General features: G+C 42.9%; 1 protein-coding gene across 4 annotated transcripts in view; it reads left to right on the top strand.

The window, feature by feature from the left end:
* LOC140726113 (sideroflexin-5-like) overlaps positions 1–24,973 on the top strand; it is a 263,726-nt gene that overhangs the window by 48,976 nt on the left and 189,777 nt on the right. For all 4 annotated transcript variants that reach the window (XR_012098576.1, XR_012098577.1, XM_073042065.1 and 1 more), the window contains exons 4-5: positions 12,774–12,800; positions 18,715–18,769. Coding sequence is in view for 2 of the 4 variants with exons in the window: in XM_073042065.1 (XP_072898166.1) it covers positions 12,774–12,800; positions 18,715–18,769 (82 nt within the window). In the remaining 2 variants the exon portion in view is untranslated. The remainder of the gene's footprint in view (positions 1–12,773; positions 12,801–18,714; positions 18,770–24,973) is intronic.

Genomic DNA, 24,973 nt, shown 5'->3' with positions numbered 1-24,973 from the left:
TGATATCCTAGACATCTTTCCAAAAGTCCTGGATGATGGGGGTCCTTAATGATGGATGTCAGCTCCTCAGCATTAATGACATCAGTCGATCAGGTATCGTAGCACAACAGCAGCTATCCTGATTTCTGTCGTTATCTGAGGTAGAATTTGAATATTCACGCTCACACGTTATTTTTAATTATGTAAAATACATCACACCTTTTAGCCTCCTGCCCAGTCGTTACCTGTATGTTTTGCAGACTTCCTTCCATTAGTGGCACTTGTGGTTTAAGGAAACAGCAGGCTTAGTTTACAGTTTAATGCACCTTTCACACTAGAGTACACATCACGTCTAAAATGATGTTGTGGGGGATGGAGGTGATGTTGCATTTTCAGCACAGCTCAAGACACGTAGAAGGGAATACAGGGCTATTTTTCTCCCAGTCCACAATTCCTTCTGCATTATGGTCACGGAACACTCTCAAAGATCAAAGTAAATTTGCTAACAATGTACTTATATGTCGCTATATACTACTCTGAGATTAATTTTCTGGTGGCCTTTCATGCTGGATAAAAAGAAACACAATAGAATCAATGCAACATCCAGTGTACAATAGACAATAGGTGCAGGAGTAGGCCATTTGGCCCTTCAAGCCAGCACCACCATTCACTGTGATCATGGCTGATTATCCACAATCAGTACCCCATTCCTGCCTTCTCCCCATATCCCCTGACTCCGCTATCTTTAAGAGTATCTAACTCTTTCTTGAAAGCATCCAGAGAATTGGCCTCCACTGCCTTCTGAGGCAGAGCATTCCACAGATCCACAACTCTCTGAGTGAAAAAGTTTTTCCTCAGCTTTGTTCTAAATGGCCTACCCCTTATTCTTAAACTGTGTCCTGTGGTTCTGGACTCCCTCAACATCAGGAACATGTTTCCTGCCTCTAGCATGTCCAATCACTTAATAATCTTATATGTTTCAATCAGATCCCCTCTCATCCTTCTAAATTCCAGCGTAAACAAGCCCAGTCACTCCAATCTTTCAACATATGACGGTCCCACCATCCCGGGAATTAACCTTGTGAACCTACGCTGCACTCCCTCAATAGCAAGAATGTACTTCCTCAAATTTGGAGACCAAAACTGCACACAGTGCTCCAAGTGTGGTCTCACCAGGGCTCTGTACAACTGCAGAAGGACCTCTTTGCTCCTATACTCAACTCCCCTTGTTATGAAGGCCAACATGCCATTAGCTTTCTTCACTGCCTGCTGTACCTGCATGCTTACTTTCAGTGACTGATGAACAAGGACACCTAGATCTTGTTGTACTTCCCCTTTTCCTAACTTGACACCATTCAGATAGTAATCTGCCTTCCTGTTCTTGCCACCAAAGTGGATAACCTCACATTTATCCACATTAAACTGCATCTGCCATGCATCTGCCCACTCACCCAACTTGTCCAAGTCACCCTGCATTCTCATAACATCCTCCTCACATTTCACACTGCCACCCAGCTTTGTGTCATGTGCAAATCTGATAATGTTACTTTTAATCCTTTCATCTAAATAATTAATGTATATTGTAAATAGCTGTGGTCCTAGCACCGAGCCTTGCGGTACCCCTAGTCACTGCCTGCCATTCTGAAAGGGACCCATTAATCCCTACTCTTTGTTTCCTCTCTGCCAACCAATTTTCTATCCATGTCAGTACCCTACCCCCAATACCATGTGCTCTAATTTTGCCCACTAATCTCCTATGTGAGATCTTATTAAAGGCTTTCTGAAAGTCCAGGTACGCTACATCCACTGGCTCTCCCTTGACCATTTTCATAGTTACATCTTCAAAAAATTCTAGAAGATTAGTCCAGCATAATTTCCCCTTCATAAATCCATGCTGACTTGGACCGATCCTGTTACTGCTATCCAAATGTACGGCTATTTCATCTTTTATAATTGGCAACAGCATCTTCCCCACCACTGATGTCAGCCTAACTGATCTATAATTCCCTGTTTTCTCTCTCCCTCCTTTCTTAAAAAGTGGGATAACATTAGCTACCCTCCAGTCCACAGGAACTGCACAAAAGACAACAAACTCCAAGTGAAAAAAGAAAATAAAAATAATAATAAATAAGCAATAAATATCAAGAACACTAATTATATAGTCCTTAAAAGTGAGTCCATTGGTTGTGGGAACAGTTCAGTGTAGGGGAGATTGAAGTTATCCCCTCTGGTTCAAGAGCCTGAAGGTTGAGGGGTAATAACTGTTCCTGAACCTGGTGGTGTGGGCACATCCCATGTAGAATGTGCCTCTTCAATTTGGGTGATGCAGTTGCCCACTTTGAGTACGATTATATAAGCTATGGTTATTGTCACTGCCACCCATATGCACTTGTGAATGTGGCCAAGTTACTGAAGAACATCCAAGTTCCAGTACAGCCTTGACCTTCTGTGTGATGTACCCCTCATACTGCGAGCGATCAGGTCATTGATCCAGAGGATTGATGTGCATGAGATCCACAGAGACCTAGTGGATTAGAATCAGGATTGGCCTGACCATAGGAGACAGATGATAGTGGTGAAAGAGGCTCCCATATCTCCTCTCTGATTATAACAATGAGAACAAGGTATGTCCTGGAAGAAAGTGTCCTTAATGATGGATGCCACCTTTTTGGGGCATCACCTTTTGAAGATGTCCTTGATGCTGGGGTGGCTAATGCCCATGATGGTGCTGGCTGAGTCTACAGCCCTTTGCAGTTTTTTCAGCAAAACATATATATAACATATAACAATTACAGCACAGAAACAGACCACCTCAGCCCTTCTAGTCCGTGCCCAACAATTGCTCTCACCTAGTCCTGCTGGCCCGCACTCAGCACATAACCCTCCATTCCTTTCCTGTCCATGTACCTATCCAATTTTACTTTAAATGACAATACCGAACCTACCTCTACCACTTCTACTGGAAGCTCGTTCCAGACAGCTACCACTCTCTGAGTAAAGAAATTCCCCCTCATGTTACTCTTAAACTTTTGCCCCCTAACTCTCAACTCATGTCCTCTTGTTTGAATCTCCCCTACTCTCAATGGAAAAAGCCTATCCACGTCAACTCTATCTATCCCCCTCATAATTTTAAATACCTCTATCAAGTCCCCCCTCAACCTTCTACACTCCAAAGAATAAAGACCTAACTTGTTCAACCTTTCCCTGTAACTTAGGTGCTGAAACCCAGGTAACATTCTAGTAAATCTTCTCTGTACTCTCTATTTTGCTGACATCTTTCCTATAATTCAGTGATTAGAACTATACACAATACTCCAAATTCAGCCTAACCAATGCCTTGTACAATTTTAACATTACATCCCAACTCCTATACTCAATGCTCTGATTTATAAAGGCCAACATACCAAAAGCTTTCTTCATCACCCTATCCACATGAGATTCCACCTTCAGGGAACTATGCACCATTATTCCTAGATCACTCTGTTCTACTGCATTCTTCAATGCCCTGCCGTTTACCATGTATATCCTATTTGGATTATTCCTACCAAAATGTAGCACCTCACACTTCTCAGCATTAAACTCCATCTCCCATCTTTCAGCCCACTCTTCTAACTGGCCTAAATCTCTGTTCAAGCTTTGAAAACCTACTTCATTATCCACAATGCCACCTACCTTAGTATCATTTGCATACTTACTAATCCAATTTACCACCCCATCATCCAGATCGTTAATGTAAATGACAAACAACATTGGACCCAGTACAGATCGCTGAGGCACACCACTAGTCACCGGCCTCCAACCTGACCAACAGTTATCCGCCACTACTCTCTGGCATCTCCCATCCAGCCACTGTTGAATCCATTTTACTACTTCAATATTAATTCCTAACAATCGAACCTTCCTAACTAACCTTCCGTGCGGAACCTTGTCAAAGGCCTTACTGAAGTCCATATAGACAACATCCACTGCTTTACCCTCTCAACTTTCCTTGTAACCTCTTCAAAAAATTCAATAAGATTTGTCAAACATGACCTTCCATGCACAAATCCATGTTGACTGTTCCTAATCAGACCCTGTCTATCCAGATAATTATATATACCATCTCTAAGAATACTTTCCATTAATTTACCCACCACTGACGTCAGACTGACAGGCCTATAATTGCTAGGTTTACTCTTAGAACCCTTTTTAAACAATGGAACCACATGAGCAATATGCCAATCCTCCGGCATCATCCCTGTTTCTAATGACATTTGAAATATTTCTGTCAGAGCCCCTGCTATTTCTACACTAACTTCCCTCAAGGTCCTAGGGAACATCCTGTCAGGATCCAGAGATTTATCCACTTTTATATTCCTTTAAAGCATCAGTACTTCCTCCTCTTTAATTGTCATAGTTTCCATAACTTCCCTACTTGTTTCCCTTACCTTACACAATTCAATATCCCTTTCCTTAGTGAATACCGAAGAAAACAAATTGTTCAAAATCTCCCCCATCTCTTTCAGCTCCACACATAGCTGTCCACTCTGATTCTCTAAGGGACCAATCTTATCCCTCAATATCCTTTTGCTATTAATATAACTGTCGAAACCCTTTGGATTTATTTTCACCTTACTTGCCAAAGCAACCTCGCATCTTCTTTTAGCTTTTCTAATTTCTTTCTTAAGATTCTTCTTACGTTCTTTATATTCCTCGAGCACCTCATTTACTCCATGCTGCCTATACTTTTAACCTTTCCCTTCAACCTAACAGGAACATATAGATTCTGTACCTTCAAAATTTCACCTTTAAATGACCTCCATTTCTCTATTACATCCTTCCCATAAAAAAAATTCCCAATCCACTCCTACTAAATCCTTTCGCATCTCCTCAAAGTTAGCCTTTCTCCAATCAAAAATCTCTACGCTGGGTCCAGTCCTATCCTTCTCCATAATTATATTGAAACTAATGGTATTGTTATCACTGGACCCGAAGTGCTCCCCAACACATACCTCTGTCACCTGACCTATTTCATTCCCTAACAGAAGATCCAACACTGCCACTTCTCTAGTCGGTACCTCTAGGTATTGCTGCAAAAAAAATCCTGCACACATTTTAAAAACTCCAAACCATCCAGCCCTTTTACAGTATGGGCTTCCCAGTCTATGTATGGAAAATTAAAATCTCCCACAATCACAACCTTGTGCTTACTACAAATATCTGCTATCTCCTTGCAAATTTGCTCCTCCAATTCTCGCTCCCCATTAGGTGATCTATAATACACCCCTATAAGTGTTACTACACCTTTCCCATTCCTCAATTCCACCCAAATAGTCTCCCTAGATGAGCCCTCTAATCTATCCTGCCAGAGCACCACTGTAATATTTTCTCTGACAAGCAATGCAACACCTCCCCCTCTTGTCCCTCCGATTCTATGACACCTGAAGCAATGAAATCCAGGAATATTTATTTGCCAATCACACCCCTCCTGCAACCACGTTTCACTAATAGCTACAACATCATATTTCCAGGTATCAATCCATGCTCTAAGCTCATCCACCTTTCTTACAATGCTCCTAGCATTAAAATAAATGCATTTAAGAAATTCTCCACCTCCTCCTCTCTTTTCATCTCTAACAGTACAAAGAACTTTACTGTCTTCTTTTTCTTCCTTCTCCCATAGATCTGTTCCTACGGTCTGGTTCCTCTCCCCCCTCGTATCTAGTTTAAATCCACTGGAGCCTCTCTAGCAAACCTACCTGCAAGAATATTTGCCCCCCTCCAGTTCAGATGTAAACCATCCCGCCAGAACAGGTCCCACCTTCCCTGGAAAACTGCCCAATTATCTATAAATCTGAAGCCCTCCCTCCTGCACCATGTCTTCAGCCATGTGTTGATCTGCGCTATCTTACTATTTCTAAATCCACCTGCACGTGGCACTGGTAGCAATCCTGAGATTGCTATCCTGGAGGTCCTGTCCTTTAACTTGGCACCTAGCTCCCACAGGGCACTCAACTGCCCTAACTGCTGCCTCCATTACCTACTCCTAAGCTAATTAGATTAATTAAAGGAGCTTACGTGGCCTTACCTCAACTGGAGTGAAGCTCGTACTCAGCCTCTGCTCGCTTTTTAAATTCCCCCACTGATCTCAGAGGCCGACTTTCATGCTTCAACCTCTGGCTGTTCTCGCCGGCCTGATTGAGCCAAAGCCGTCCCACTCTGCCTGAACAACAAATTTCATAGGCTAATGATACATTAACTGCTGCCATCATTTTCTGCTTTTGTTTTCAGTTTCCAGCATCTGCATATTTTTGACTTTTCAGTTACACGATTCTTCAGTGACTTGTCGGACTTGTGAAATTACTGCTGGGCGTCACCCTCTCCCCACCATTGAGCTCATCTTACACAGAGTGCTCTAGCAGGAAATCAGCATCCATTATCAAGGGCCCCCACCATCCAAGCCATAGTCTATCATCAATGCTGCCGTCAGGAAGAATGTACAGGAGCCTCAGGACTCACACCACCACATTCAGGAACAGTTATTATCCCTCAGCCATCTGGCTCTGGAACCCAGGCAGATAGCTTCACTGAATTTCATTTGCCCCATCACTGAACTGTTCCCACAGCCTATGAACTCACTTTCAAGGACTCTTCATCTCATGTTCTTAACATGTATTTCTTATTTATTTGTTATTATTATTATAAAAAATTTTATACATTTTTTTCTCAGCTCAAGCTGAGATACGGGCATAGCCAAGCAAGTTTATTTGTCAATTGCTAGGAACTTTCTGACTATTCTAGTGTTTAGTATTGTGGCTTTCTGAAGATTTACATAAATATTGCTGTGTAGTCCTAATTGTTTAGTGCTGTTGTGTTGTGACTTGGGGATGATACCAGTTGCAGACATTACTATTGGGACAATGTGTACCCTGTTCATGTTCCATAGTCTTTCAATTTCCTCTTTTAAGTCAGCGTATTTCTGGTGTTTTTCACTTACTGATTTGTAAATGTTGTATGTGTTTGGGTTGGCTATATCTATTCAGTAAGTTGTTCTTGATTGTTTATCCTGTATCATTAGACCAAGACGGTTATTATGGATTGTCCTATCTGTAATAACGGATCAGTCATAATACACTCTCAATCTAAAACTGGATCAGGCTTGTGCTTATAGTCAGTTGCTGGGGTCCTTTATGAGTTTGTATTTTAAGGCAAGATTTTGGCGAATGACGTTGGCCATTTGATTATGCCTGTGTTAGTAATCAGTTTGAGTTAATCTGCTGCAGGATCCTGTAACGTGTTGGATTGTTTCTGGTTATTCTTGGCATATTCCACTGCCTGTCTGCCTATCGGCAGTGGGCCACTAGTGATTCACTTGCTGTCACGTCCAGCTCTAGCTCCAAGCGTGTCCTGGCGATCTCCAGCCAGTGGCCATATCACTCTATTCTGTAGACATCTCTCCATAAAGTGAAAAGCTATAGCTTTTTATGCCTCCAGCCATGTTTTGGTTCCTGACACAAAGGACAGAAGCTGACTGGAGCACCACCCAATCTGGGTATGAATGTACCTGCATTTGTTTCTGTTTTGGTGCATATTTTCCACCTGCCCCGCATATCTGCAGAGCTTTTCCCAATCTGCCACCTGGGGACACGCCCAGTGAGGGACAGAAAATGTCTCATAGGTTATTTGTATTTTTTTTATATTTGCAATTTGTTGCCCTTTGCACATTGAACATGTGTCCATCTCTGTCATGTGCCTTCCCTAGCTTGACATCGGTGGTTGGTAGCTTGGCATCGGTGATTGGTAGCTTGGCATCGGTGGTTGGTAGCTTGACATCGGTGGTTGGTAGCTTGACATCGGAGGTTGGTAGCTTGGCATCGGTGGTTGGTAGCTTGACATCGGTGGTTGGTAGCTTGACATTGGAGGTTGGTAGCTTGGCATTGGTGGTTGGTAGCTTGACGTCAGTGGTTGGTAGCTTGGCATCGGTGGTTGGTGGCTTGGCATCGGTGGTTGGTAGCTTGACATCGGTGGTTCAGAAGTTGTTGGAGTCGATTGTCAAAGGTGTGGTTACGGAGTACCTGGAGGCATATGACAAGATAGGCAGAACTCAGCATGGTTTCCTTAAAGGAAAATCCTGCTTGACAAACCTATTGCAATTTTTTGAGGAAATTACAAGTAGGCTAGACAAGGGAGATGCAGTGGATGTTGTGTATTTGGATTTTCAGAAGGCCTTTGACAAGGTGCCGCACATGAGGCTGCTAAACAAGATAAGAGCACATGGAATTACGAGAAAGTTACATACTTGGATAGAGCATTGGTTGATTGACAGAGAGTGGGAATAAAGGGATCCCATTCTGGTTGGCTGCCGGTTACCGGTGGTGTTCCACAGGGGTCCGTGTTGGGGCCGCTTCTTTTTACGTTGTATATCAACGATTTGGATTATGGAACACATGGCTTTGTGGTTAAGTTTGCTGATGATACAAAGGTAGGTGGAGGGGCCGGTAGTGCTGAGGAAACAGAGAGTCTGCAGAGAGACTTGGATAGATTGGGGGAATGGGCAAAGAAGTGACAAATGAATTACAGTGTTGGAAAGTGTACGGTCATGCACTTTGGTAGAAGAAATAAACAGGCAGACTATTATTTAAATGGGGAGAGAATTCAAAGTTCTGAGATACAACAGGACTTGGGAGTCCTCGTGCAGGATACCCTTAAGGTTAACCTTCAGGTTGAGTCGGTGGTGAAGAAGGCGAATGCAATGTTGGCATTCATTCCTAGGGGAATAGAGTATAGGAGCAGGGATGTGATGTTGAGGCTCTATAAGGCACTGGTAAGACCTCACTTGGAATACTGTGTGCAGTTTTGGGCTCCTTATTTAAGAAAGGATGTGCTGACATTGGAGAGGGTTCAGAGAAGATTCACTAGAATGATTCCGGGAATGAGAGGGTTAACATATGAGGAACGTTTGACCGCTCTTGGACTGTACTCCTTAGCGTTTAGAAGAATGAGGGGGGACCTTATAGAATCATTTTGAATGTTGAAAGGCATGGACAGAGTGGGTGTGGCAAAGCTGTTTCCCATGGTAGGGGAGTCTAGTACGAGAGGACATGACTTGAGGATTGCAGGGCGCCCATTCAGAACAGCGATGCGAAACAAAATTTTTACCCAGAGGATGGTGAATCTATGGAATTTGTTGCCACGGGCGGCAGTGGAGGCCAAGTCATTGGGTGTATTTAAGGCAGAGATTGATAGGTATCTGAGTAGTCAGGGCATCAAAGGTTATGATGAGATGGCGGGGGAATGGGACTGAAGGGGAGATTGGATCAGCTCATGATGAAATGGCGGAGCAGGCTCAATGGGCCGAATGGCTGACTTCTGCTCCTTTGTCTTATGGTCTATGGTCTCATTGACTCTGTTGTGTTTTTTTCTATTTACTATGACTGCCTGCAAGAAAATGAATCTCAAGATATTATCTGGTGACATATATTTACTTAGAACTTTGAAAGTAATGATCGGCCATTTAAGCCGAGATGAGAAAAGGTTGTGAATCTTTGTAATTCTCTGCCTTGGGGAGTTTTGCAGGCTCAATTATGAAGCATATTTTAGAGAATGATTTCTTTGATTTGGATGCTAGAGTTGCTTGGAAGACCAAATGAATCGGAGCTGCATTAAATGGCGTCTTCCAGTTTCTGCTCAATTACATTTTAAATTGCATTTCCCACAGCCTTTTAAATGATTTATTTACACCCACTTTCTCTTGCCTCTCCGAACAATCTGACCACTTTTGAAACCAGCTAGCCATTACCACATTGCTACTTCCTCATTCTACTCTCTCTGGAAAGTGTTCACTGCTCTTTTGGCCTAGAACTCATTATCATGGTTTACCATTGAAACTAAACTTCTGCTAATTCTGAGCTGATTGGACATGACTGGAAATCCAGGCTTCTTGTGACTTCCGCTAAGTGTTGATCTGTGCTGGACTGTGTCCTCACTTGGGTTCAATGCAAAGCTTTCAAGAGGGTAGCTTCCACCTGATAATATTGCCTCATTCATGTCACCGCAATAATTTTTTTTAGAGAAGCCCTCCAGTGGTCAGAGTTGACAGTTGGTGCTGCACCCGAGCCGTATGGAAGCCAGGCAATATGATGTGAAGAGCAGTCATGCAGCAGGCTCCCTCACTCCACACAGCTGGTGAGTCCAAGGGGACAACAGAGACCAATGGAGTTTGACACCAGCAGTTGAGTTCAATGTAGGACTGGCTCAGGAACTCCATCTCCAGATTTTTCCATGGGGTTTACTCCTGAAGCCTTCCTCATGAGTGGGTGTAGCTGCAAGGCAGCAGAGGTTTGAGATCAGAGTTTTCCTTCTCCTTGATGAGCTGCCAACCACAGCCAATGAGCCTAAAGTGACTGGTTTTAAGGCGCCAGTAACCCACCCCTATCAGCAGAAACGGCTGCACTGGGCTGAGTAGCAAAGCCACACATGAAGGCCAGGAGCTGGACTTGGTTGTCACAGTTTGTTTGAGATGCAGGCCATTGGGAGCATTTAATAGCCAATGGGAGCTTATCCTCACTACCCTTCCCCCACCCTAGCTATGACAACTTAACAGATCCAACCCAATAATTGACCTGGCTAAAATGAACCAACTAAGCCAGTCTTTACCATCAGTCCTACCTAAGATCATGAGGCGAATAGACTAGATAGATGGCAACAGTCTGTACCCTAGGGTAGAGGAGTCCAAAACTAGATGGCATACATTTTGGTGAAACATTCAAAAGGGACCTGAGGGACAACTTTTTCACAGTCTGGTGAGTGTATGCAATGAGCTGCTAGAGGAAGTGGTTGAGGTAGGTACAATAGTGTCGTTTAAGAAGCGTTTGACAGGTACATGGAGGGCTTGATGAGATGTTCGGATTAGACTGTGTAATTGTTATTTCCTTGTAGTTTAACTTTCTCATGCATATTTGTGATTTATATAATTTCCTATTTACATGTGATTATTCAGTTAATGTAAAAACCCAGTCGCATTGCTTTTGGAACAACGTGGTTGCCATGGCTGGTATTATGTTACTTCAATGATTGAATAATAGTCAAGTAAAGTCGACTCCAGTTTATTGTTATTGAACTATATACATGTGTACCATCACAATGGTTCTCCATACTGGGGTGTAAAGCACAATAGTATACATAATAAGTTATGAAAGTAGGATAAAATCTACAGATGAACTGCACGTAAATAACAAACTAAAGTGCATAAATTAAATATTGTAAGGTACAGAACAGATTAACCAGTAACATTTTGAATACGATGCGGCAGGAAGTTCAGAAGCCAAATAGCCTGGGGGAAGAAACTATTTCCCAATCTGACCATTCTTGTTTGATGCATTGGAGTGGACAGCAAGGAAGACTTCCATGGCTTGCAGTAAGATCTGGACCAGCTGGAAAACGGCAGATGGAATTTAATGCGGAAAAGTGCGAGGTGTTACACTTTAGTAGGACCAACCAGCATAGGTCTTAAACAGTGAATGAATGGGTCCATAATTCATTGAAACAAGCGTCACAGGTTGATAAGGTTTTAAAGAAAGCTCTTGGGACATTGGGCTTTATAAAGTATAGGAGATGGGATGTTATGTTGAAGTTGTATATGATGTTAGTGAAGCATAATTTGGAGTATTGTGTGAAGTTTTGGTCACCTACCTATAGAAAGGATGTAAATAAGGTCGAAAGAGTACAGAGAAAATTTACAAGTATGTTTCTGAGTCTGGAGGACCTGAGTTATAAGGAAAGATTGAATAGATTAGAACTTTATTCCTTGGAGCATTGAAGATTGAGAGGAGATTTGATAGAGGTATACAAAATTATGACCTGTGTAGATAGGGTAAATGCAAGCAGGCAAAGTTATTTCCCATGGTAGGGGATTCTAGGAAAAGAGGGCACGACTTCGGGTTTGAAGGACGTCCTTTTAGAATTGAGATGTGGAGAAATTACTTTAGTCAGAGGGTGGTAAATATGTGGAATTGGGTGCATTTAAGTCAGAGATAGATAGGTTGTTGATTAGCCAGGGCATCAAAGGGTATGGGGTGAAAGCAGGAGAGTGGGGATGACTTGAAGAATTGAATAAGCCCGTGATTGACTCAATGAGCCAAATGGCCTACTTCTGCCTCTATATCTTACAGATCAAGAGAAAATCTGCAGATGCTGAAAATCCCTGTTCCTCCCCCTTTTTCTTTCTTCCATGCCCTTCTGTCCTCTCCCATTAGATTCCCCTTCTCTAGCCCTGTATCTCTTTTGCCAATCAACTTCCCAGCTCTTTACTTCACCTCCCCCACTTGCCAGTTTCACCCATCACCTTGTGCTTCTTCTACCTCTCTCCCCTCGCCACCTTCGAACTCTGACTCCTCATTATTTTTCTCCAGTCTTGATGAAAGGAAATGGCCCAAAACGTTGACTGTACTCTTTTCCATAGATGCTGTCTGTCCTGCTGAGTTCCTCCAGCATTTTGTGTGTGTTGTCCACAATCCATGGACTCACTTTCAAGGACTCTTCATCTCGCGTTCTCAATATTTATTGCTTGCTTGCTTATTTATTTATTTATTTATTTATTTATTTATATTTTTTAATTTGCACAGGTTGTTGGTGTTTTTTTTGTGCATTGGTTGTCTGTCCTTCTTGTTGTGTGCAATCTTTCACTGATTCTATTGTGTTTCTTATATTTACTGTCAACATATGGTGACATATATGTAGTTTGATAATAAATTAACTGAACTTTGACTCTGGGTGTAAGATCACTAACGATTTTTCCTCATTTTGCCTTTTTCTAGCTTTGGGAGGCTCAAAAAATTAAACAGGTAGGAGCATTTCTATTTAAATAAGTGCTGTTGTGTTGTGCAAGTTGATCATTCATACTGCATTTCTGCAATATTTCATTGCCCATATTAATATACATCCTATCCAATAAACAATGTCCGATTTGCAGTTTCCTATAGAAAGTGTTGATTACACAGTCAGCACAACATTGTGGGCCTGTAATGTGTTGTAGATTTCTATGTTCTATGTTCTAGATCAGTGTTATCTACTCTAGAAACTGCCTAGAATTTCCCTAGCACATAGCCCTTTACTTTTCTCAGCTTCATGTACCTACCTAGGAGGCCCTATTGTATCCACTTCCACCATCGCCACTGGCAGTGCATTCCACGCACCCACCACTCTCTGTGCAGAAGAATTTACCCCTGACATCCCCTTGGTACCTATGTCCAAGCACCTTAAAACTATCCCTCCTCGTGTTAGCCGTTTCAGACCTGGGAAAAAGCCTTTGGCTATCCACACGATCAATGCCTCTCATCATCTTATTCACCTCTATCAGGTCACATCTCATCCTCCATCACTCCAAGGAGAAAAGGCCATGTTCACTCAACCTCCAATAAGGTATGCCCTCCAATATCGTTGTAAAAGATTTACAGACATCCTTGTAAATCTCCAATGCACTCTCTCTATAGCATCCACATCCTTCCTGTACTGAGGTGAGCAGTACTGAGCACAGTACTCCAAGTGGGGTCTGACCAAGGTCTTATATATCTGTAACATTACTTCACAGCTTTTGAACTCAATTCCACGGTTGATGAATGTCAACACACCATACACCTTCTTAAGAACTCTGTCAACCTGCAGCAGCTTTGTGTATCCGACGGACACAGACCCCAAGACCCCTCTGATCCTCCACACTGCGAAGAGTCTTAGCATTAATATTATATTCTGCCTTTAAATTTGACTTACCAAAATTTACCACTTCACACTTATCTGGGTTGAAGACCATCTGCCACTTCACAGCCCAGTTCTGCATCCTATTGATGTCCCGCTCTAATACCTGTGTGTCATCAGCCAACTTACTAACCTGCCCTTCTACTTCTTCATCTCGGTAGTTTATAAAAATCACAAAGAGGAGGGGTCCCAGAACAGATCCCTGCGGAACACCACTGGTCACTTACCTCCATGCAGAATATGACCCGCCTACAACTACTCTTTGCCTTCTGTGGGCAAGCCAATTCTAGATCCACAAAGCAAGGTCACCTTGGATTCCATACCTCCTTACTTTCTGAATGAGCCTTGCATGGGGAACCTTATCAAATGCCTTACTGAAATCCATATACACTACATCCACTGTTCTACCTTCATCAATGTGTTTAGTCACATCCTCAAAGAATTCAATCAGGCTCGTAAGGCACAACCTGTCCTTGACAAAGCCATGCTGACTATCCCTAATCATATTATGCCTCTCCAAATATTCATAAATCCTGCCTCTCAGGATCTTCTCCAACAACTTACCAACCACAAGTCAGACTCACTGATCTATAATTTCTTGGGCTACCTCTACTCCCTTTCTTAAACAAGGGAACATTTGCAACCTTCAATCCTCCGGTACTTTTCCCATCCCTTTTGATGACGCAAAGATCATCGCAAGAGTCTCAACAATCTCCTCCCTCACTTCCCACAGTAGCCTAGAGTATATCTCGTCCAGTCCCGGTGACTTATCTAATTTAATGCTTTTCAAAAGCTCCAGCACATCCTCTTTCTTAAAGTCAATATGCTCAAGCATTTCAGTCCACTGTAAGTCATCCCCACAATTGCCAAGGTCTTTTTCCCTGGTCAATACTGAAGCAAAGTATTCATTAAGTACTTCCACTACGTCCTCTGACTCCATGCACATGTTTCCACTATTGCACCTGATTGGTCCTATTCTCACATAGCTCATCGCTCTTCACATACTTGTAGAATGTCTTGGGGTTTTCCTTAATCCTGCACACCAAGGCCTTCGCATGGCCCCTTCTGGCTCTCCTAATTCCATTCTTAAGCTGCTTCCTAGCAACCTTGTAATTTTCTAGAGCTCTAGCAGTACCTAGTTTCTTGAACCTTTCAACATCCTTTGTACACCCTACCATCCTTTCCTCGCCTCAGTGGAACAAACCTACGCAGAACTCCTTGCAAGTATTCCCTGAACATTTGCCACATCTCTGCCGTGCATTTCCCTGAGAACATCTGCTCCAAATTTATGTTCCTAAGTTCCTGCCTAATAGCATCATATTTCCCCCTACCCCAATTAAATGTTTTCCCAAATTGTCTGCTCCTATCCTTCTCCAGCGCTATGGTAAAGGAGATAGAGCTGTGGTCACTACCTCCAAAATGCTCTCCCACCAAGGGATCTGACACCTGACCAGGTTCATTTCCCAATACCAGATCAAGTACGGCCTCTCCTCTAGTTGGCTCATGTACAACTCCACCCCATCTAAACCCCTTGCGCTAAGGAGATGCCAATCAATGTTAGGAAAGTTAAAATCTCCCATCACAACAACCCTATTATTATTGCACCATTCCAGAATCTGCCTCCCTATCTGCTCCTTGATATCCCTGTTACTATTCGGGTGTTTACAAAAAACACCCTGTAAAGTTATTGCACCTTTCCAGTTCCTAACTTCCACCCACACTGACTCAGTAGACACGCCCCCACCTCTTTTGCCTCCCTCTCTGTCCTTTTTGAAACATCTAAAGCCTGGCACAATTCCTGCTCCTGAGACATCCAAATCTTTGTAATGACCACGACGTTCCACGTATTGATCCACACTCGAAGTTCATCCGCCTTGTTTATGATACTCCTTGCGTTAAAATAGACACATCTCAAACCATCAGGCTGAGTGCATCTTTGCTCTAACATCTGCCTATCCTTCCTCACAAACTCCCTACAAGCTGTCTCCACTTGTGCTCTAACCTCCCCATCCTCTGCCTCTTTACTTCGGTTCTCAAATCTAGTTTAAACCCTCCCCAACAGCATAAGCAAACTTCCCCGCCAGATTATTGGTCCCCCACAGATTCAAATGCAACCAGTCCTTTTTGTGCAGGTCACACCTGCCCCAATGATCCAAAAATCTGAATCCCTGCCCCCTACTCCAGTCCTTTAGCCACACATTTATCCTCCACCTCATTCTCTTCCTTTACTCACTCATCTCTTACAAACTAAACCCTGGTTATATTACAGAACTAAATAGTTCAGAGAGTCATATCTCATCATGGCATTTTGTAAATTAGGCTTCCAAAGGATGGAGAATTAAAGACAAGTGACCATAACAATGAAGCTCATAAGGAATCCTCCAGTACTCACCTGCTTCCAATTCCTAAATGGACGGTGAACCCGTGAACTCTACCTCATTTTTAAATATATATTATTCCTTATTACTTCTTCAGTTATTCTAATATATTATGTATTGCATTGAACTGCTGCTGCTAATTTAACAAATTTCATGACACATGCTGGTGATAATAAACCTGATTCTGATTCTATAAACCTTCATGATTCCAGTCCCACGTTAAAGAGTCTTATTCTGAGTTGACCTTTTGAAGTTATGTCATGTTGAAGTTCTGTATGATGTTGGTGAGGCCAATGTCACCAATGACTTATACAACTTGCACATGTAGAACTGTTGACTCCAGAACCCGGATCACCTGCGCTGTAATGGCGTTATGCTAGCCATTACGCTACATGCCACCCTATATCATGGCCCAAAGGGCCTGCTCCTACGCTGTACTGTTCTATGATCAGAAAGACTTACTTAGAGTCACAGAGTACTACAGAACAGAAAAAGGCCCTTTGGCCCATCTAGTCTGTGCCACCCAATCACCCTATTTTGAGTGTGATCATTGCGCAGGGCAATGGTGATAGTATCAATTAACCTATAAAATAGCCAGATACAAGTGAGGTGACTCCTGCAGCAGGAGGTTTAAGAAGCTTCTAGAAAATACAGTATCAGTATGCTACTATGACTGGAAAATTTATGAAACAATTAAACATATCTAGGTGATCATATAAAAATGCAATTAAGCATGCTTAGAAGTTAAACTAGTTAAGCAAGCATAGGAACATTAAACTACAACAAAAGTACAAGGGAGATAACAGTAACAAATCATTCGAGCCCAATGAGTCCATGTTACCCATCTGGACAAATAACCTACTAACGGTACGTCTTTGGACTGTGGGAGGAAACCAGAGCACCTGGAGGAAACCCATGTGGTCACAGGGAGAACGTACAAACTCCTTACAAACCTTATAGTGACGGAGCTGAACCTGAGTCACTGGCGCTGTAACAGCGTAATGCTAAATGCCACACTACCATGCCACCCTTCATGCATAAGCATTCAGGTGAAATTCTTTCACAAATAAATGCTTCATTGTTGGTAAGGCAGCTTTGGAGTGGCATTAAGCCAAAGACACCAACATCTCAAGCATGAATAAAGCCTAACAAGGATAACCTTTTTATTAGTTACAGTCTTAGAATCCTGGAGAAGTACAGCATAGAAACAAGCCCTTTGGCCCATCTAGTCCATGCTGAAACCATTTAAACCCTATTCCCATCGACCTGCATCAGAACCATAGCCCTCCATATCCCTGCTGTCCATGTACTTATCCCAACTTCTCTTAAACGTTAACATCGAGCCCGCATGCACCACTTGTGCTGACAGCTCGTTGCACACTCTCACAACTCTCTGAGTGAAGAAGTTTCCCCTCATGTTCTCCTTAAACTTTTCACCTTTCACTCTTAATCCATGACCTCTGTTTTAGTCCCACCCAACCTCAGTGGAAAAAGCCTGCTTACATTTCCCCTATGTATAACTCCTTGTAATTCTGTATACCTTGTAACAATTTTCCTACTGGCTGTATTACCACTCAACCTATCAAGACCATGAAGTGTAACTATCATATGGCAATGCTTGTGATGCACAGACCAGGGAGTCTCAGCTAGAAATAATCATCCTATTTACTGTCCATCCTGAATTTCCCTTCAGCTGAGTACTAGTTGAGTTAAAGGGCACTTTGGATTCATATTCATCGATTTATCACATGTACATCCAAACATAGTGAAATGCTTCGTTTACATTAAGAACCAACACAATCTAAGGATGTGTGGGGGCAGCCTGCAAGTGTCACCAAACATTCTGGCACCAACATTGTATGTCAGCAATGTTCAGCAGAACAACACAAGCAACAGCAACAACAACAAATGCACAAAAATACCAAAGCAAAACAAGTTGATTAACCCTCTCAACCGCATTCTCCTGCCTTCTTCCCATAACCTTTGACATCTTTGCTAATCAAGAACCTATCATTCACAGCTTTAATTACTGTATACCCAATGACTTGGCCTCCACATCTGTCTGTGGCAATGAATTCCACAGATTCACCACCATCTGGCTAAATAAGTTCCTCCTCATCTCAGTTCTAAATGGATATCTTTCTATTCTGAGGCTGTGTTGTATGATCCTAGACTCATTTACTACAGGAAACAGCTTCACTATGTCCACTTTATCTAGGCCTTTCAATATTCAAGAGGGTTCAATGAGTTGATGAGAGATTTCAATGAGTACAGGCCCAGCCAGAGCCATCAAGCGCTCCTCATACGTTAACCCTTCCATTCCCAGGATCACTCTCATGAACCTTCTCTGTACCCTCTCCAATACCAATGTGTCTTTTGTTATAAAGGTAGGAGAAATTCATGATTCTCATGACTGAAGATGGCTATATTCCAGTATAAAGTATTTAGCTGAATTTACAGCTACGACTGCTGTAGTGATTTTGAACATGTCCTCTTCGATCATTAGTCATGGATTGCAAGTCCAGTTTTTGAACCTCTTTACCTTCATGCCCAGACCCTGCCAGTGCTATATTGAGACACCTGCTGCAGTGATATTTAATCTTTTCTTTTGATTTGTTTACATAAGGCTGTTTTACATCCGGATACCAATGAGAAGATTTTGATGCCTTTCAGAATGTCAGGTATGTTTTTATAATTTTACATTAACAGGTTCCACTCATGCTTTTATTTTTTTCAATGATGGCTCGTCACTGAAGTTGTGAATCTCTGGTGAAAAGCTTTTCTCTGAAATATGTAAAAATAGGCTGTTTTCTTCAGGTTTAGCCACCTCCTGGCACAAAGCAGGATCGCATAAACAGTAATCTTTTCAACTAGTGTGCTAGGGATTGGAAGTTCAACCTAAGAACAATTTTTGCTGATCTCTCTTCAAATTACAATTTCTCCACAATCTGTCTCAAAACTGAAAATCCTCTTTGAACGATCCCCCTTCGTAGATGGTCATGGTCCCAGAATAATTTCGCCTACTTCATTGGGAAACTCTGACAGAACTTTGACTAACTTCCACAGATGTACAGCTTGCATCACGGCCTGGTATGGGAACATCAATGCCCAGGAATGGAAAAGATTATAGAGAGTAACGGATACAGATCGGTCCATCACAAGCAATGCCCTCCCCACCATTGAGCCACATCAACGAACGAGCGCTGCCACAAAAAAGTAGCCTCTACCATCAAGGACCACCACCATCCAAGCCATGTTTTCTTCTCACAACTACCATCAGACAGGAAGTACAGAAACCTGAGGTCCTACACCACCAGGTTCAGAACAGTTACTACCCTACAACCATCAGGTAGGAAGTACAGGAGCCTGGAGTCCCACACTATCAGGTTCAGGAACAGTTATTACTCTACAACCATCAAGCAGGAAGTACAGGAGCCTGGAGTCCCACACTATCAGGTTCAGGAACAGTTATTACCCTACAACCATCAAGCTCCTGAAATGACGTGGATGTCTTCACTGACCGCTACTCTGAGCTGAGCCCACAACTCACTTTCAAGGACTCTATTTTTCCAACTCACATTCTCAATGTTATTTTTTTATCTACTTGCACAATTTGTCTTCCTTTAAACACTTGTTTGTAGCTTTTTCATAGATTTGCTTGCATTTCTTTATTTTCCTGTAAATATCTGCAACAAAATGAATCGCAGGGTAGTATACACAGTACGTACTTTGAAAATAAGTTTATTTTATTCAGCGATACAGTATGTAACAGGCCCAATGAGCCACACCACCCAGCAACCCACCGGTTTAACCCCAGCCTAATCACAGGACAATTTGCAATCACCAATTAACCTACTAACAATTTCATCCTGGGCTGTGGAAGGGAACCAGAGCTCCTGGAGGAATACTACACAGTCATGAGGAGTACGTACAAACTCCTCATCGGAGTTGAACCTCAGACTCTGGAACACTGAGCTGTAATAACAGTGTGCTAACCGTGATGCCTGAAATTCACCTTGACTTTGACTTATCCCCGCGTTTCTTTACTGAAGCGCATGTTTGGTTGTACTTATTGAAGCTGTGCAGGTATTTAGATTGACCTGACGGTTTAGGAGAGGAGAGCTTTATTGACTTCTTTGGGATCTAGATTTCATATTCAAAGGCAGTATTTATTGGCCATCAACCAATGCTGTTGAGAATTGGCAACCAGCCACCTTGTTGTACTGCTGCAGTCTTCTGGCGAAGCTGATGACATAGTGCGGTCAGAGAGGTTAGACAGTAGCTTTATTTGTCACATGTACACGCAGTGAAATGTGTCATATAATGGGTCCTTCATATAGCTGGGTCAGATAATGACCAATGCCATTCATAGATGTGTTGGGGGCAGCCAGCAAGTGTTGCAACACTTCTGGTACCAACATAGTATGCCCACAACTCACTAACCCTAACCCGTAGGTCTTTGGAATGTGGGAGGAAACCAGAGCACCTGGAGAAACCCACATGCTCACAGTGCAAAAGTACAGGTTTCTCACAATGAGTGGCAGGAACAGAACCCCTGATTGCTGGCACTGTGAAGTGTTACACTAACCGCTACGCTACCGTGATGCCTTCTGTGTGAATGCTCAGAGTGGTGGATAGGGTGCCTACTGAAAGTGGTCTTTGCCTACTCAATTGGAGCTGTGCTCATCCAGGAAGGGGAGAGTATTCCATCACACTCCTGACTCATGCCTTTTATTTTTCATTTATTTATTGAGATACAGCGCTGAATAGGCCCTTCCAGCCCTCTGAGCCGGCCGCCCTGATATAACCCTCGTCCATTCATGGAACAATTTATAATGACCAATTAACCTGTCAACCAGTATGTCTTTGGAAGGTGGGAGGAAACTGGAACACATACAGGAAACCCACACGGTCACAGGGAGAACGTACAAACTCCTTATAGGCAGCGGCAGGAATTGAACCTGGGTCAATGGTAGCCGGAAGTGTTGTGCTAACCACCACACTACCATGGCAGTGGAAGGGCTGTGGGGTAGCAGAATGGGAGGAGTCACTCATTGCTGGATAAACAAACTCTAATCTGCTCTAGTAGTAATACAAAAGGTGCTGGAGGTTCTCACTGAGTCAGCAAGATCTCTGGAGGGATATGGACAGTTGACGTTTCAGAACAAGGTCCTTCATATAGCTGGGTCAGACGGAGGTGATGCCAACACTACCCCTCCTCCCCAATAGCTCGAGCCATACCAGATGGTTAGACTCTCTTGTCAGAGATGGAAATTGTCCAGCACTTTGGTGTTGTAGTGTTACCTACCAAGTATCAGCCCATGCCTGACTTGTGCCCAGGGCTTGCTGCATGTAGGGCTGGGCCACTCTGTTTGCTGAGGAGATGCAAACAGTCTTGTAAATTTCCATGCTTTACTCCATTTCAGAGTGAAGCAATAATTATCCCAAAAACAAGAGTAAGTCACTAATTAATTGTTGTTGGAATTCTTTGTATTTGTTACATATTTAACAGAGGTGCTGTGGGGAGGGGAGGGTGTGTGTGTGTGTGTGTGTGTGTGTGTGTGTGTGTGTGTGTGTGTGTGTGTGTGTGTGTGTGTGTGTGTGTGTGTGTGTGTGTGAGTGTGTGTGTGAGTGTGTGTGTGTGTGTGTGTGTGTGTGTGAGTGTGTGTGTGAGTGTGTGTGTGTGTGTGAGTGTGTGTGTGTGTGTGTGTGTGTGTGTGTGTGTGTGTGTGCGCGCGTGTGTGTATATGTATGTAGGTTTAACATGTCATTCGGGGACAGGGGTGCCAGGAGATTGGACTCTGATGCCACGTTGCTGTTGGAGGCTGTCCTGCCCAGATAATGTCAGCTACTGTTCTCTAGATTCAGATTCATTTAGCACTTGTACAGTGAAATACATCATTTGTGTCAACAACCAGCACAACCTAAGGGTGTGCTGGGGCAGCCCTCAAGTGTCGCCACACACTCCGACACCAACGTAGCATACCCACAGTGCTCAGAACAACATAAGCAATAAAGACAACACGGCAAAACAATCCCCTTTCCTCCCTCACTCTCACCCACCCTCCCACAAACACAGACAGGCCACCTCCCGACCTCCAACCTCCAGTGGACTCATGGACTCGCAGACTGAGATCCTCCAACTTCTGGACTCAGTCAGGTTTAATATCACTAGCAAATGTTGTGAAATTTGTTGTCTTTGCAGCAGCAGTTCTATGCAATACATAAGAATAGAGAAAAAACTTAATTACAGTAAGTGTGTATATTTTACTCCTGAGGGTAGCAATGAGAACATTGGCTTATGGGGGTTCTTAATGATGGCCGCCACCTTTTTAGGCATTCGCTCCTTGAAGCTGTGCTGCACACTACGGAGGCCAGTGCTCGTGATAGAGATGACTAAGTTTACAACTCTGCACAGCTTGCTTTGTTCCTGTGCATTAGTTCACCTCCACCCGCCTCCCCCATACCAGTTAGAGTGCTCTCCACGGTATATCTGTAGAAATTTCCGAGTATTTTTGGAAGCGAACCAAATCTCTTCAAACTCGGAATGAAATATAGCCTTTGTAGCTGCATCAATATGTTGAGTCCAGGTTAGATCTTTGGAGATATTGACACCCAGGAATTTGAAATCGCTTGCTCTTTCCACTTCTGATCCCTCTATGAGGACTAGTGTGTGTTCCCTCGTCTTACTCTTTCTAATGTCCACAATCAGTTCTTTTCCTTACTGACACATCGACTCAGGTGCCTCAACTATCGGGCCTCGACTTCATCTTAAAAAGTTGGCATTAGTGCACAAGGCATGGGTCATTATTGGGCACTTCACTGATCATTATGTAACTTCTGAAGTAATTCAAAGTCAAGTTTATTGTCATATGCACAAGTACATATATGCACATAACAGCACAGTGCTTTGGGACATGATCTTGTGTCGACCTGTTAAGCTACTTTAAGATCAATCTAACTCTTTGTTCCACACATAGCCTTCCATTTATCTATCATCCATTTACCTATCTAAGAGTCTTTTAAATGTCCCAAATGTATTCTGCCTCGACCACCTCAGCAGGGCATTCCACACACTCACCACTCTGTGTAAAAAAACTTATCTCTGACGTCTCTCCCCCGCCCATACTTTCCTCCAATCACCTTAAAATGATGCCCCCTTGTATTAGCCATTTCCACCCTGGGAAAAGCCGCTGGCTGTCCACTCAATCTGTGCCTCTTAACAACTTGTAAACCTCTACCAGGTGCAATGAAAAACTTACTTGCAGCAGCATCACCGGCACGTAGCATCAGATAGGCCGCATTCTCAAGAGAAACATCAATTAAACATGAATAATACTGTTACAAGAAAGTACACAATTAGAACAGAAATAAAACAAAGTCCACTGCAGTTCAAAGTGGTCACAGTGTTGCTAAGCTGCAGTGATTAGGATTGAGCCAAATGGCTGAAGGGAAATAGCTGTTCTTGAACATAATACTGGGAAGTGGAGATAGATGGTGAACCATTCTTAGAAAATTTCAGTGTAAATGCTAATTCATTGCAAAGACAGCTGTACTCTGCCCTCCTGTTGGGTGCTGTTACAGAAAATCTTTCCTACCAAATGCAGTAAGCACATACGACAGTTCATCTCCGTGCGACAGGAGAACACACATCAACATACAATAGTCTCTGTTTTATTATTTCAGACATTAATTTGCACATTATTGCACATCGATAAATTATTATTATGTATATTGTGTTTATTATTAGTTAAGTCTGCACACCGCTAAGTGTGTTTTTAAATGTTGCTGCTGTAATGAAAGAATTTCCCACTCAGGATCAATAAAGTACTTCTTCTTCTTCTTCGCTAAACCTCACAGGTAGATAGGGTGGTGAAAAAAAGCATTTACTACACTGGCCTTTATCAGTCTGTACATCACTGAGTACAGGAGTAGGGACATTACATTGCAGCTGTATAAGTTGTTGGTGAGGCCACACTTGAAGTACTGTGTGTAGCTTGTCATGTATTATGTGTATACCCTTTATAAGAAAGACGTAGTTAAACTGGAAAGAGTGCAGGAGAGGTTTGCAAGGATATACAAGGGATACTGCAGATGCAGGGAGTCTGGATCAACACACACTAAACAATGAAGGAACTCAGAAGGTCAGGAAGCATCTATGAGGGGAATAAACAGTTGAAATTCTAGGATGAGATGTTTCATCAGGATTTACAAGGATGTTGCCTGGATTAGAGGGTCTGAGATATATAGAGAGGCTGGCCAGGCTAGGAATTTATTCCTTGGAATGTAATAGAATGAGGGGTAAACTCAGAGAATTATTAAAATGATGAGAGACAAAGATAAGGTGAGCATTAGCACAGTCTTCCCCAAGTTAGTTAGTTAAGCCCATCACCCCTAGTCAACAGCAGCTTGCCAGAATCCTGTGTCCTGGGCCAGTCTTTCACGCTGTCCCCAGGTGTAGCCCATTTTATTGGTGTCAGCACCAAAGTCACATTGCCAGTGTTCTTTGATGGGCCTCGCTTCCACTTTGCCCACATTAGTGCTTGCATGGTGATGTTGGTTCATGTTCCAGTGGTAGTGGCCCTGGATGATAGAAGGATGATTGGCCTTCTGGCTTTGATGGAGAAGCAAATTCATACGTCTTCTAAGTGAAGATATTCCTTCTCCCAGGGATGAGGTCTGCGGATTTTCTGTAGCTCTGGGTTTTTATGGGATAGGGTTGCTAACCCCATGTCCAACCCTTCTTCTTTCACAGCCGGGCTTGGTACCATCGGGTTTTTCCACAGGTTAGGGGATACCAAAACTAAGAGACATAGGTTTAGGTTGAGAGACGAATAATTAAAGAGGACCTGAGGGGAAACTTTTTCACACAGAGGGTAGTGAGG

The sequence above is a fragment of the Hemitrygon akajei genome, chromosome 4 (genome assembly GCF_048418815.1).
Source record: "Hemitrygon akajei chromosome 4, sHemAka1.3, whole genome shotgun sequence".
Taxonomy (NCBI): Eukaryota; Metazoa; Chordata; class Chondrichthyes; order Myliobatiformes; family Dasyatidae; genus Hemitrygon; species Hemitrygon akajei.
Note: the sequence above shows the minus strand (reverse complement) of the source record. Positions and strands in the feature narration are given on the sequence as shown.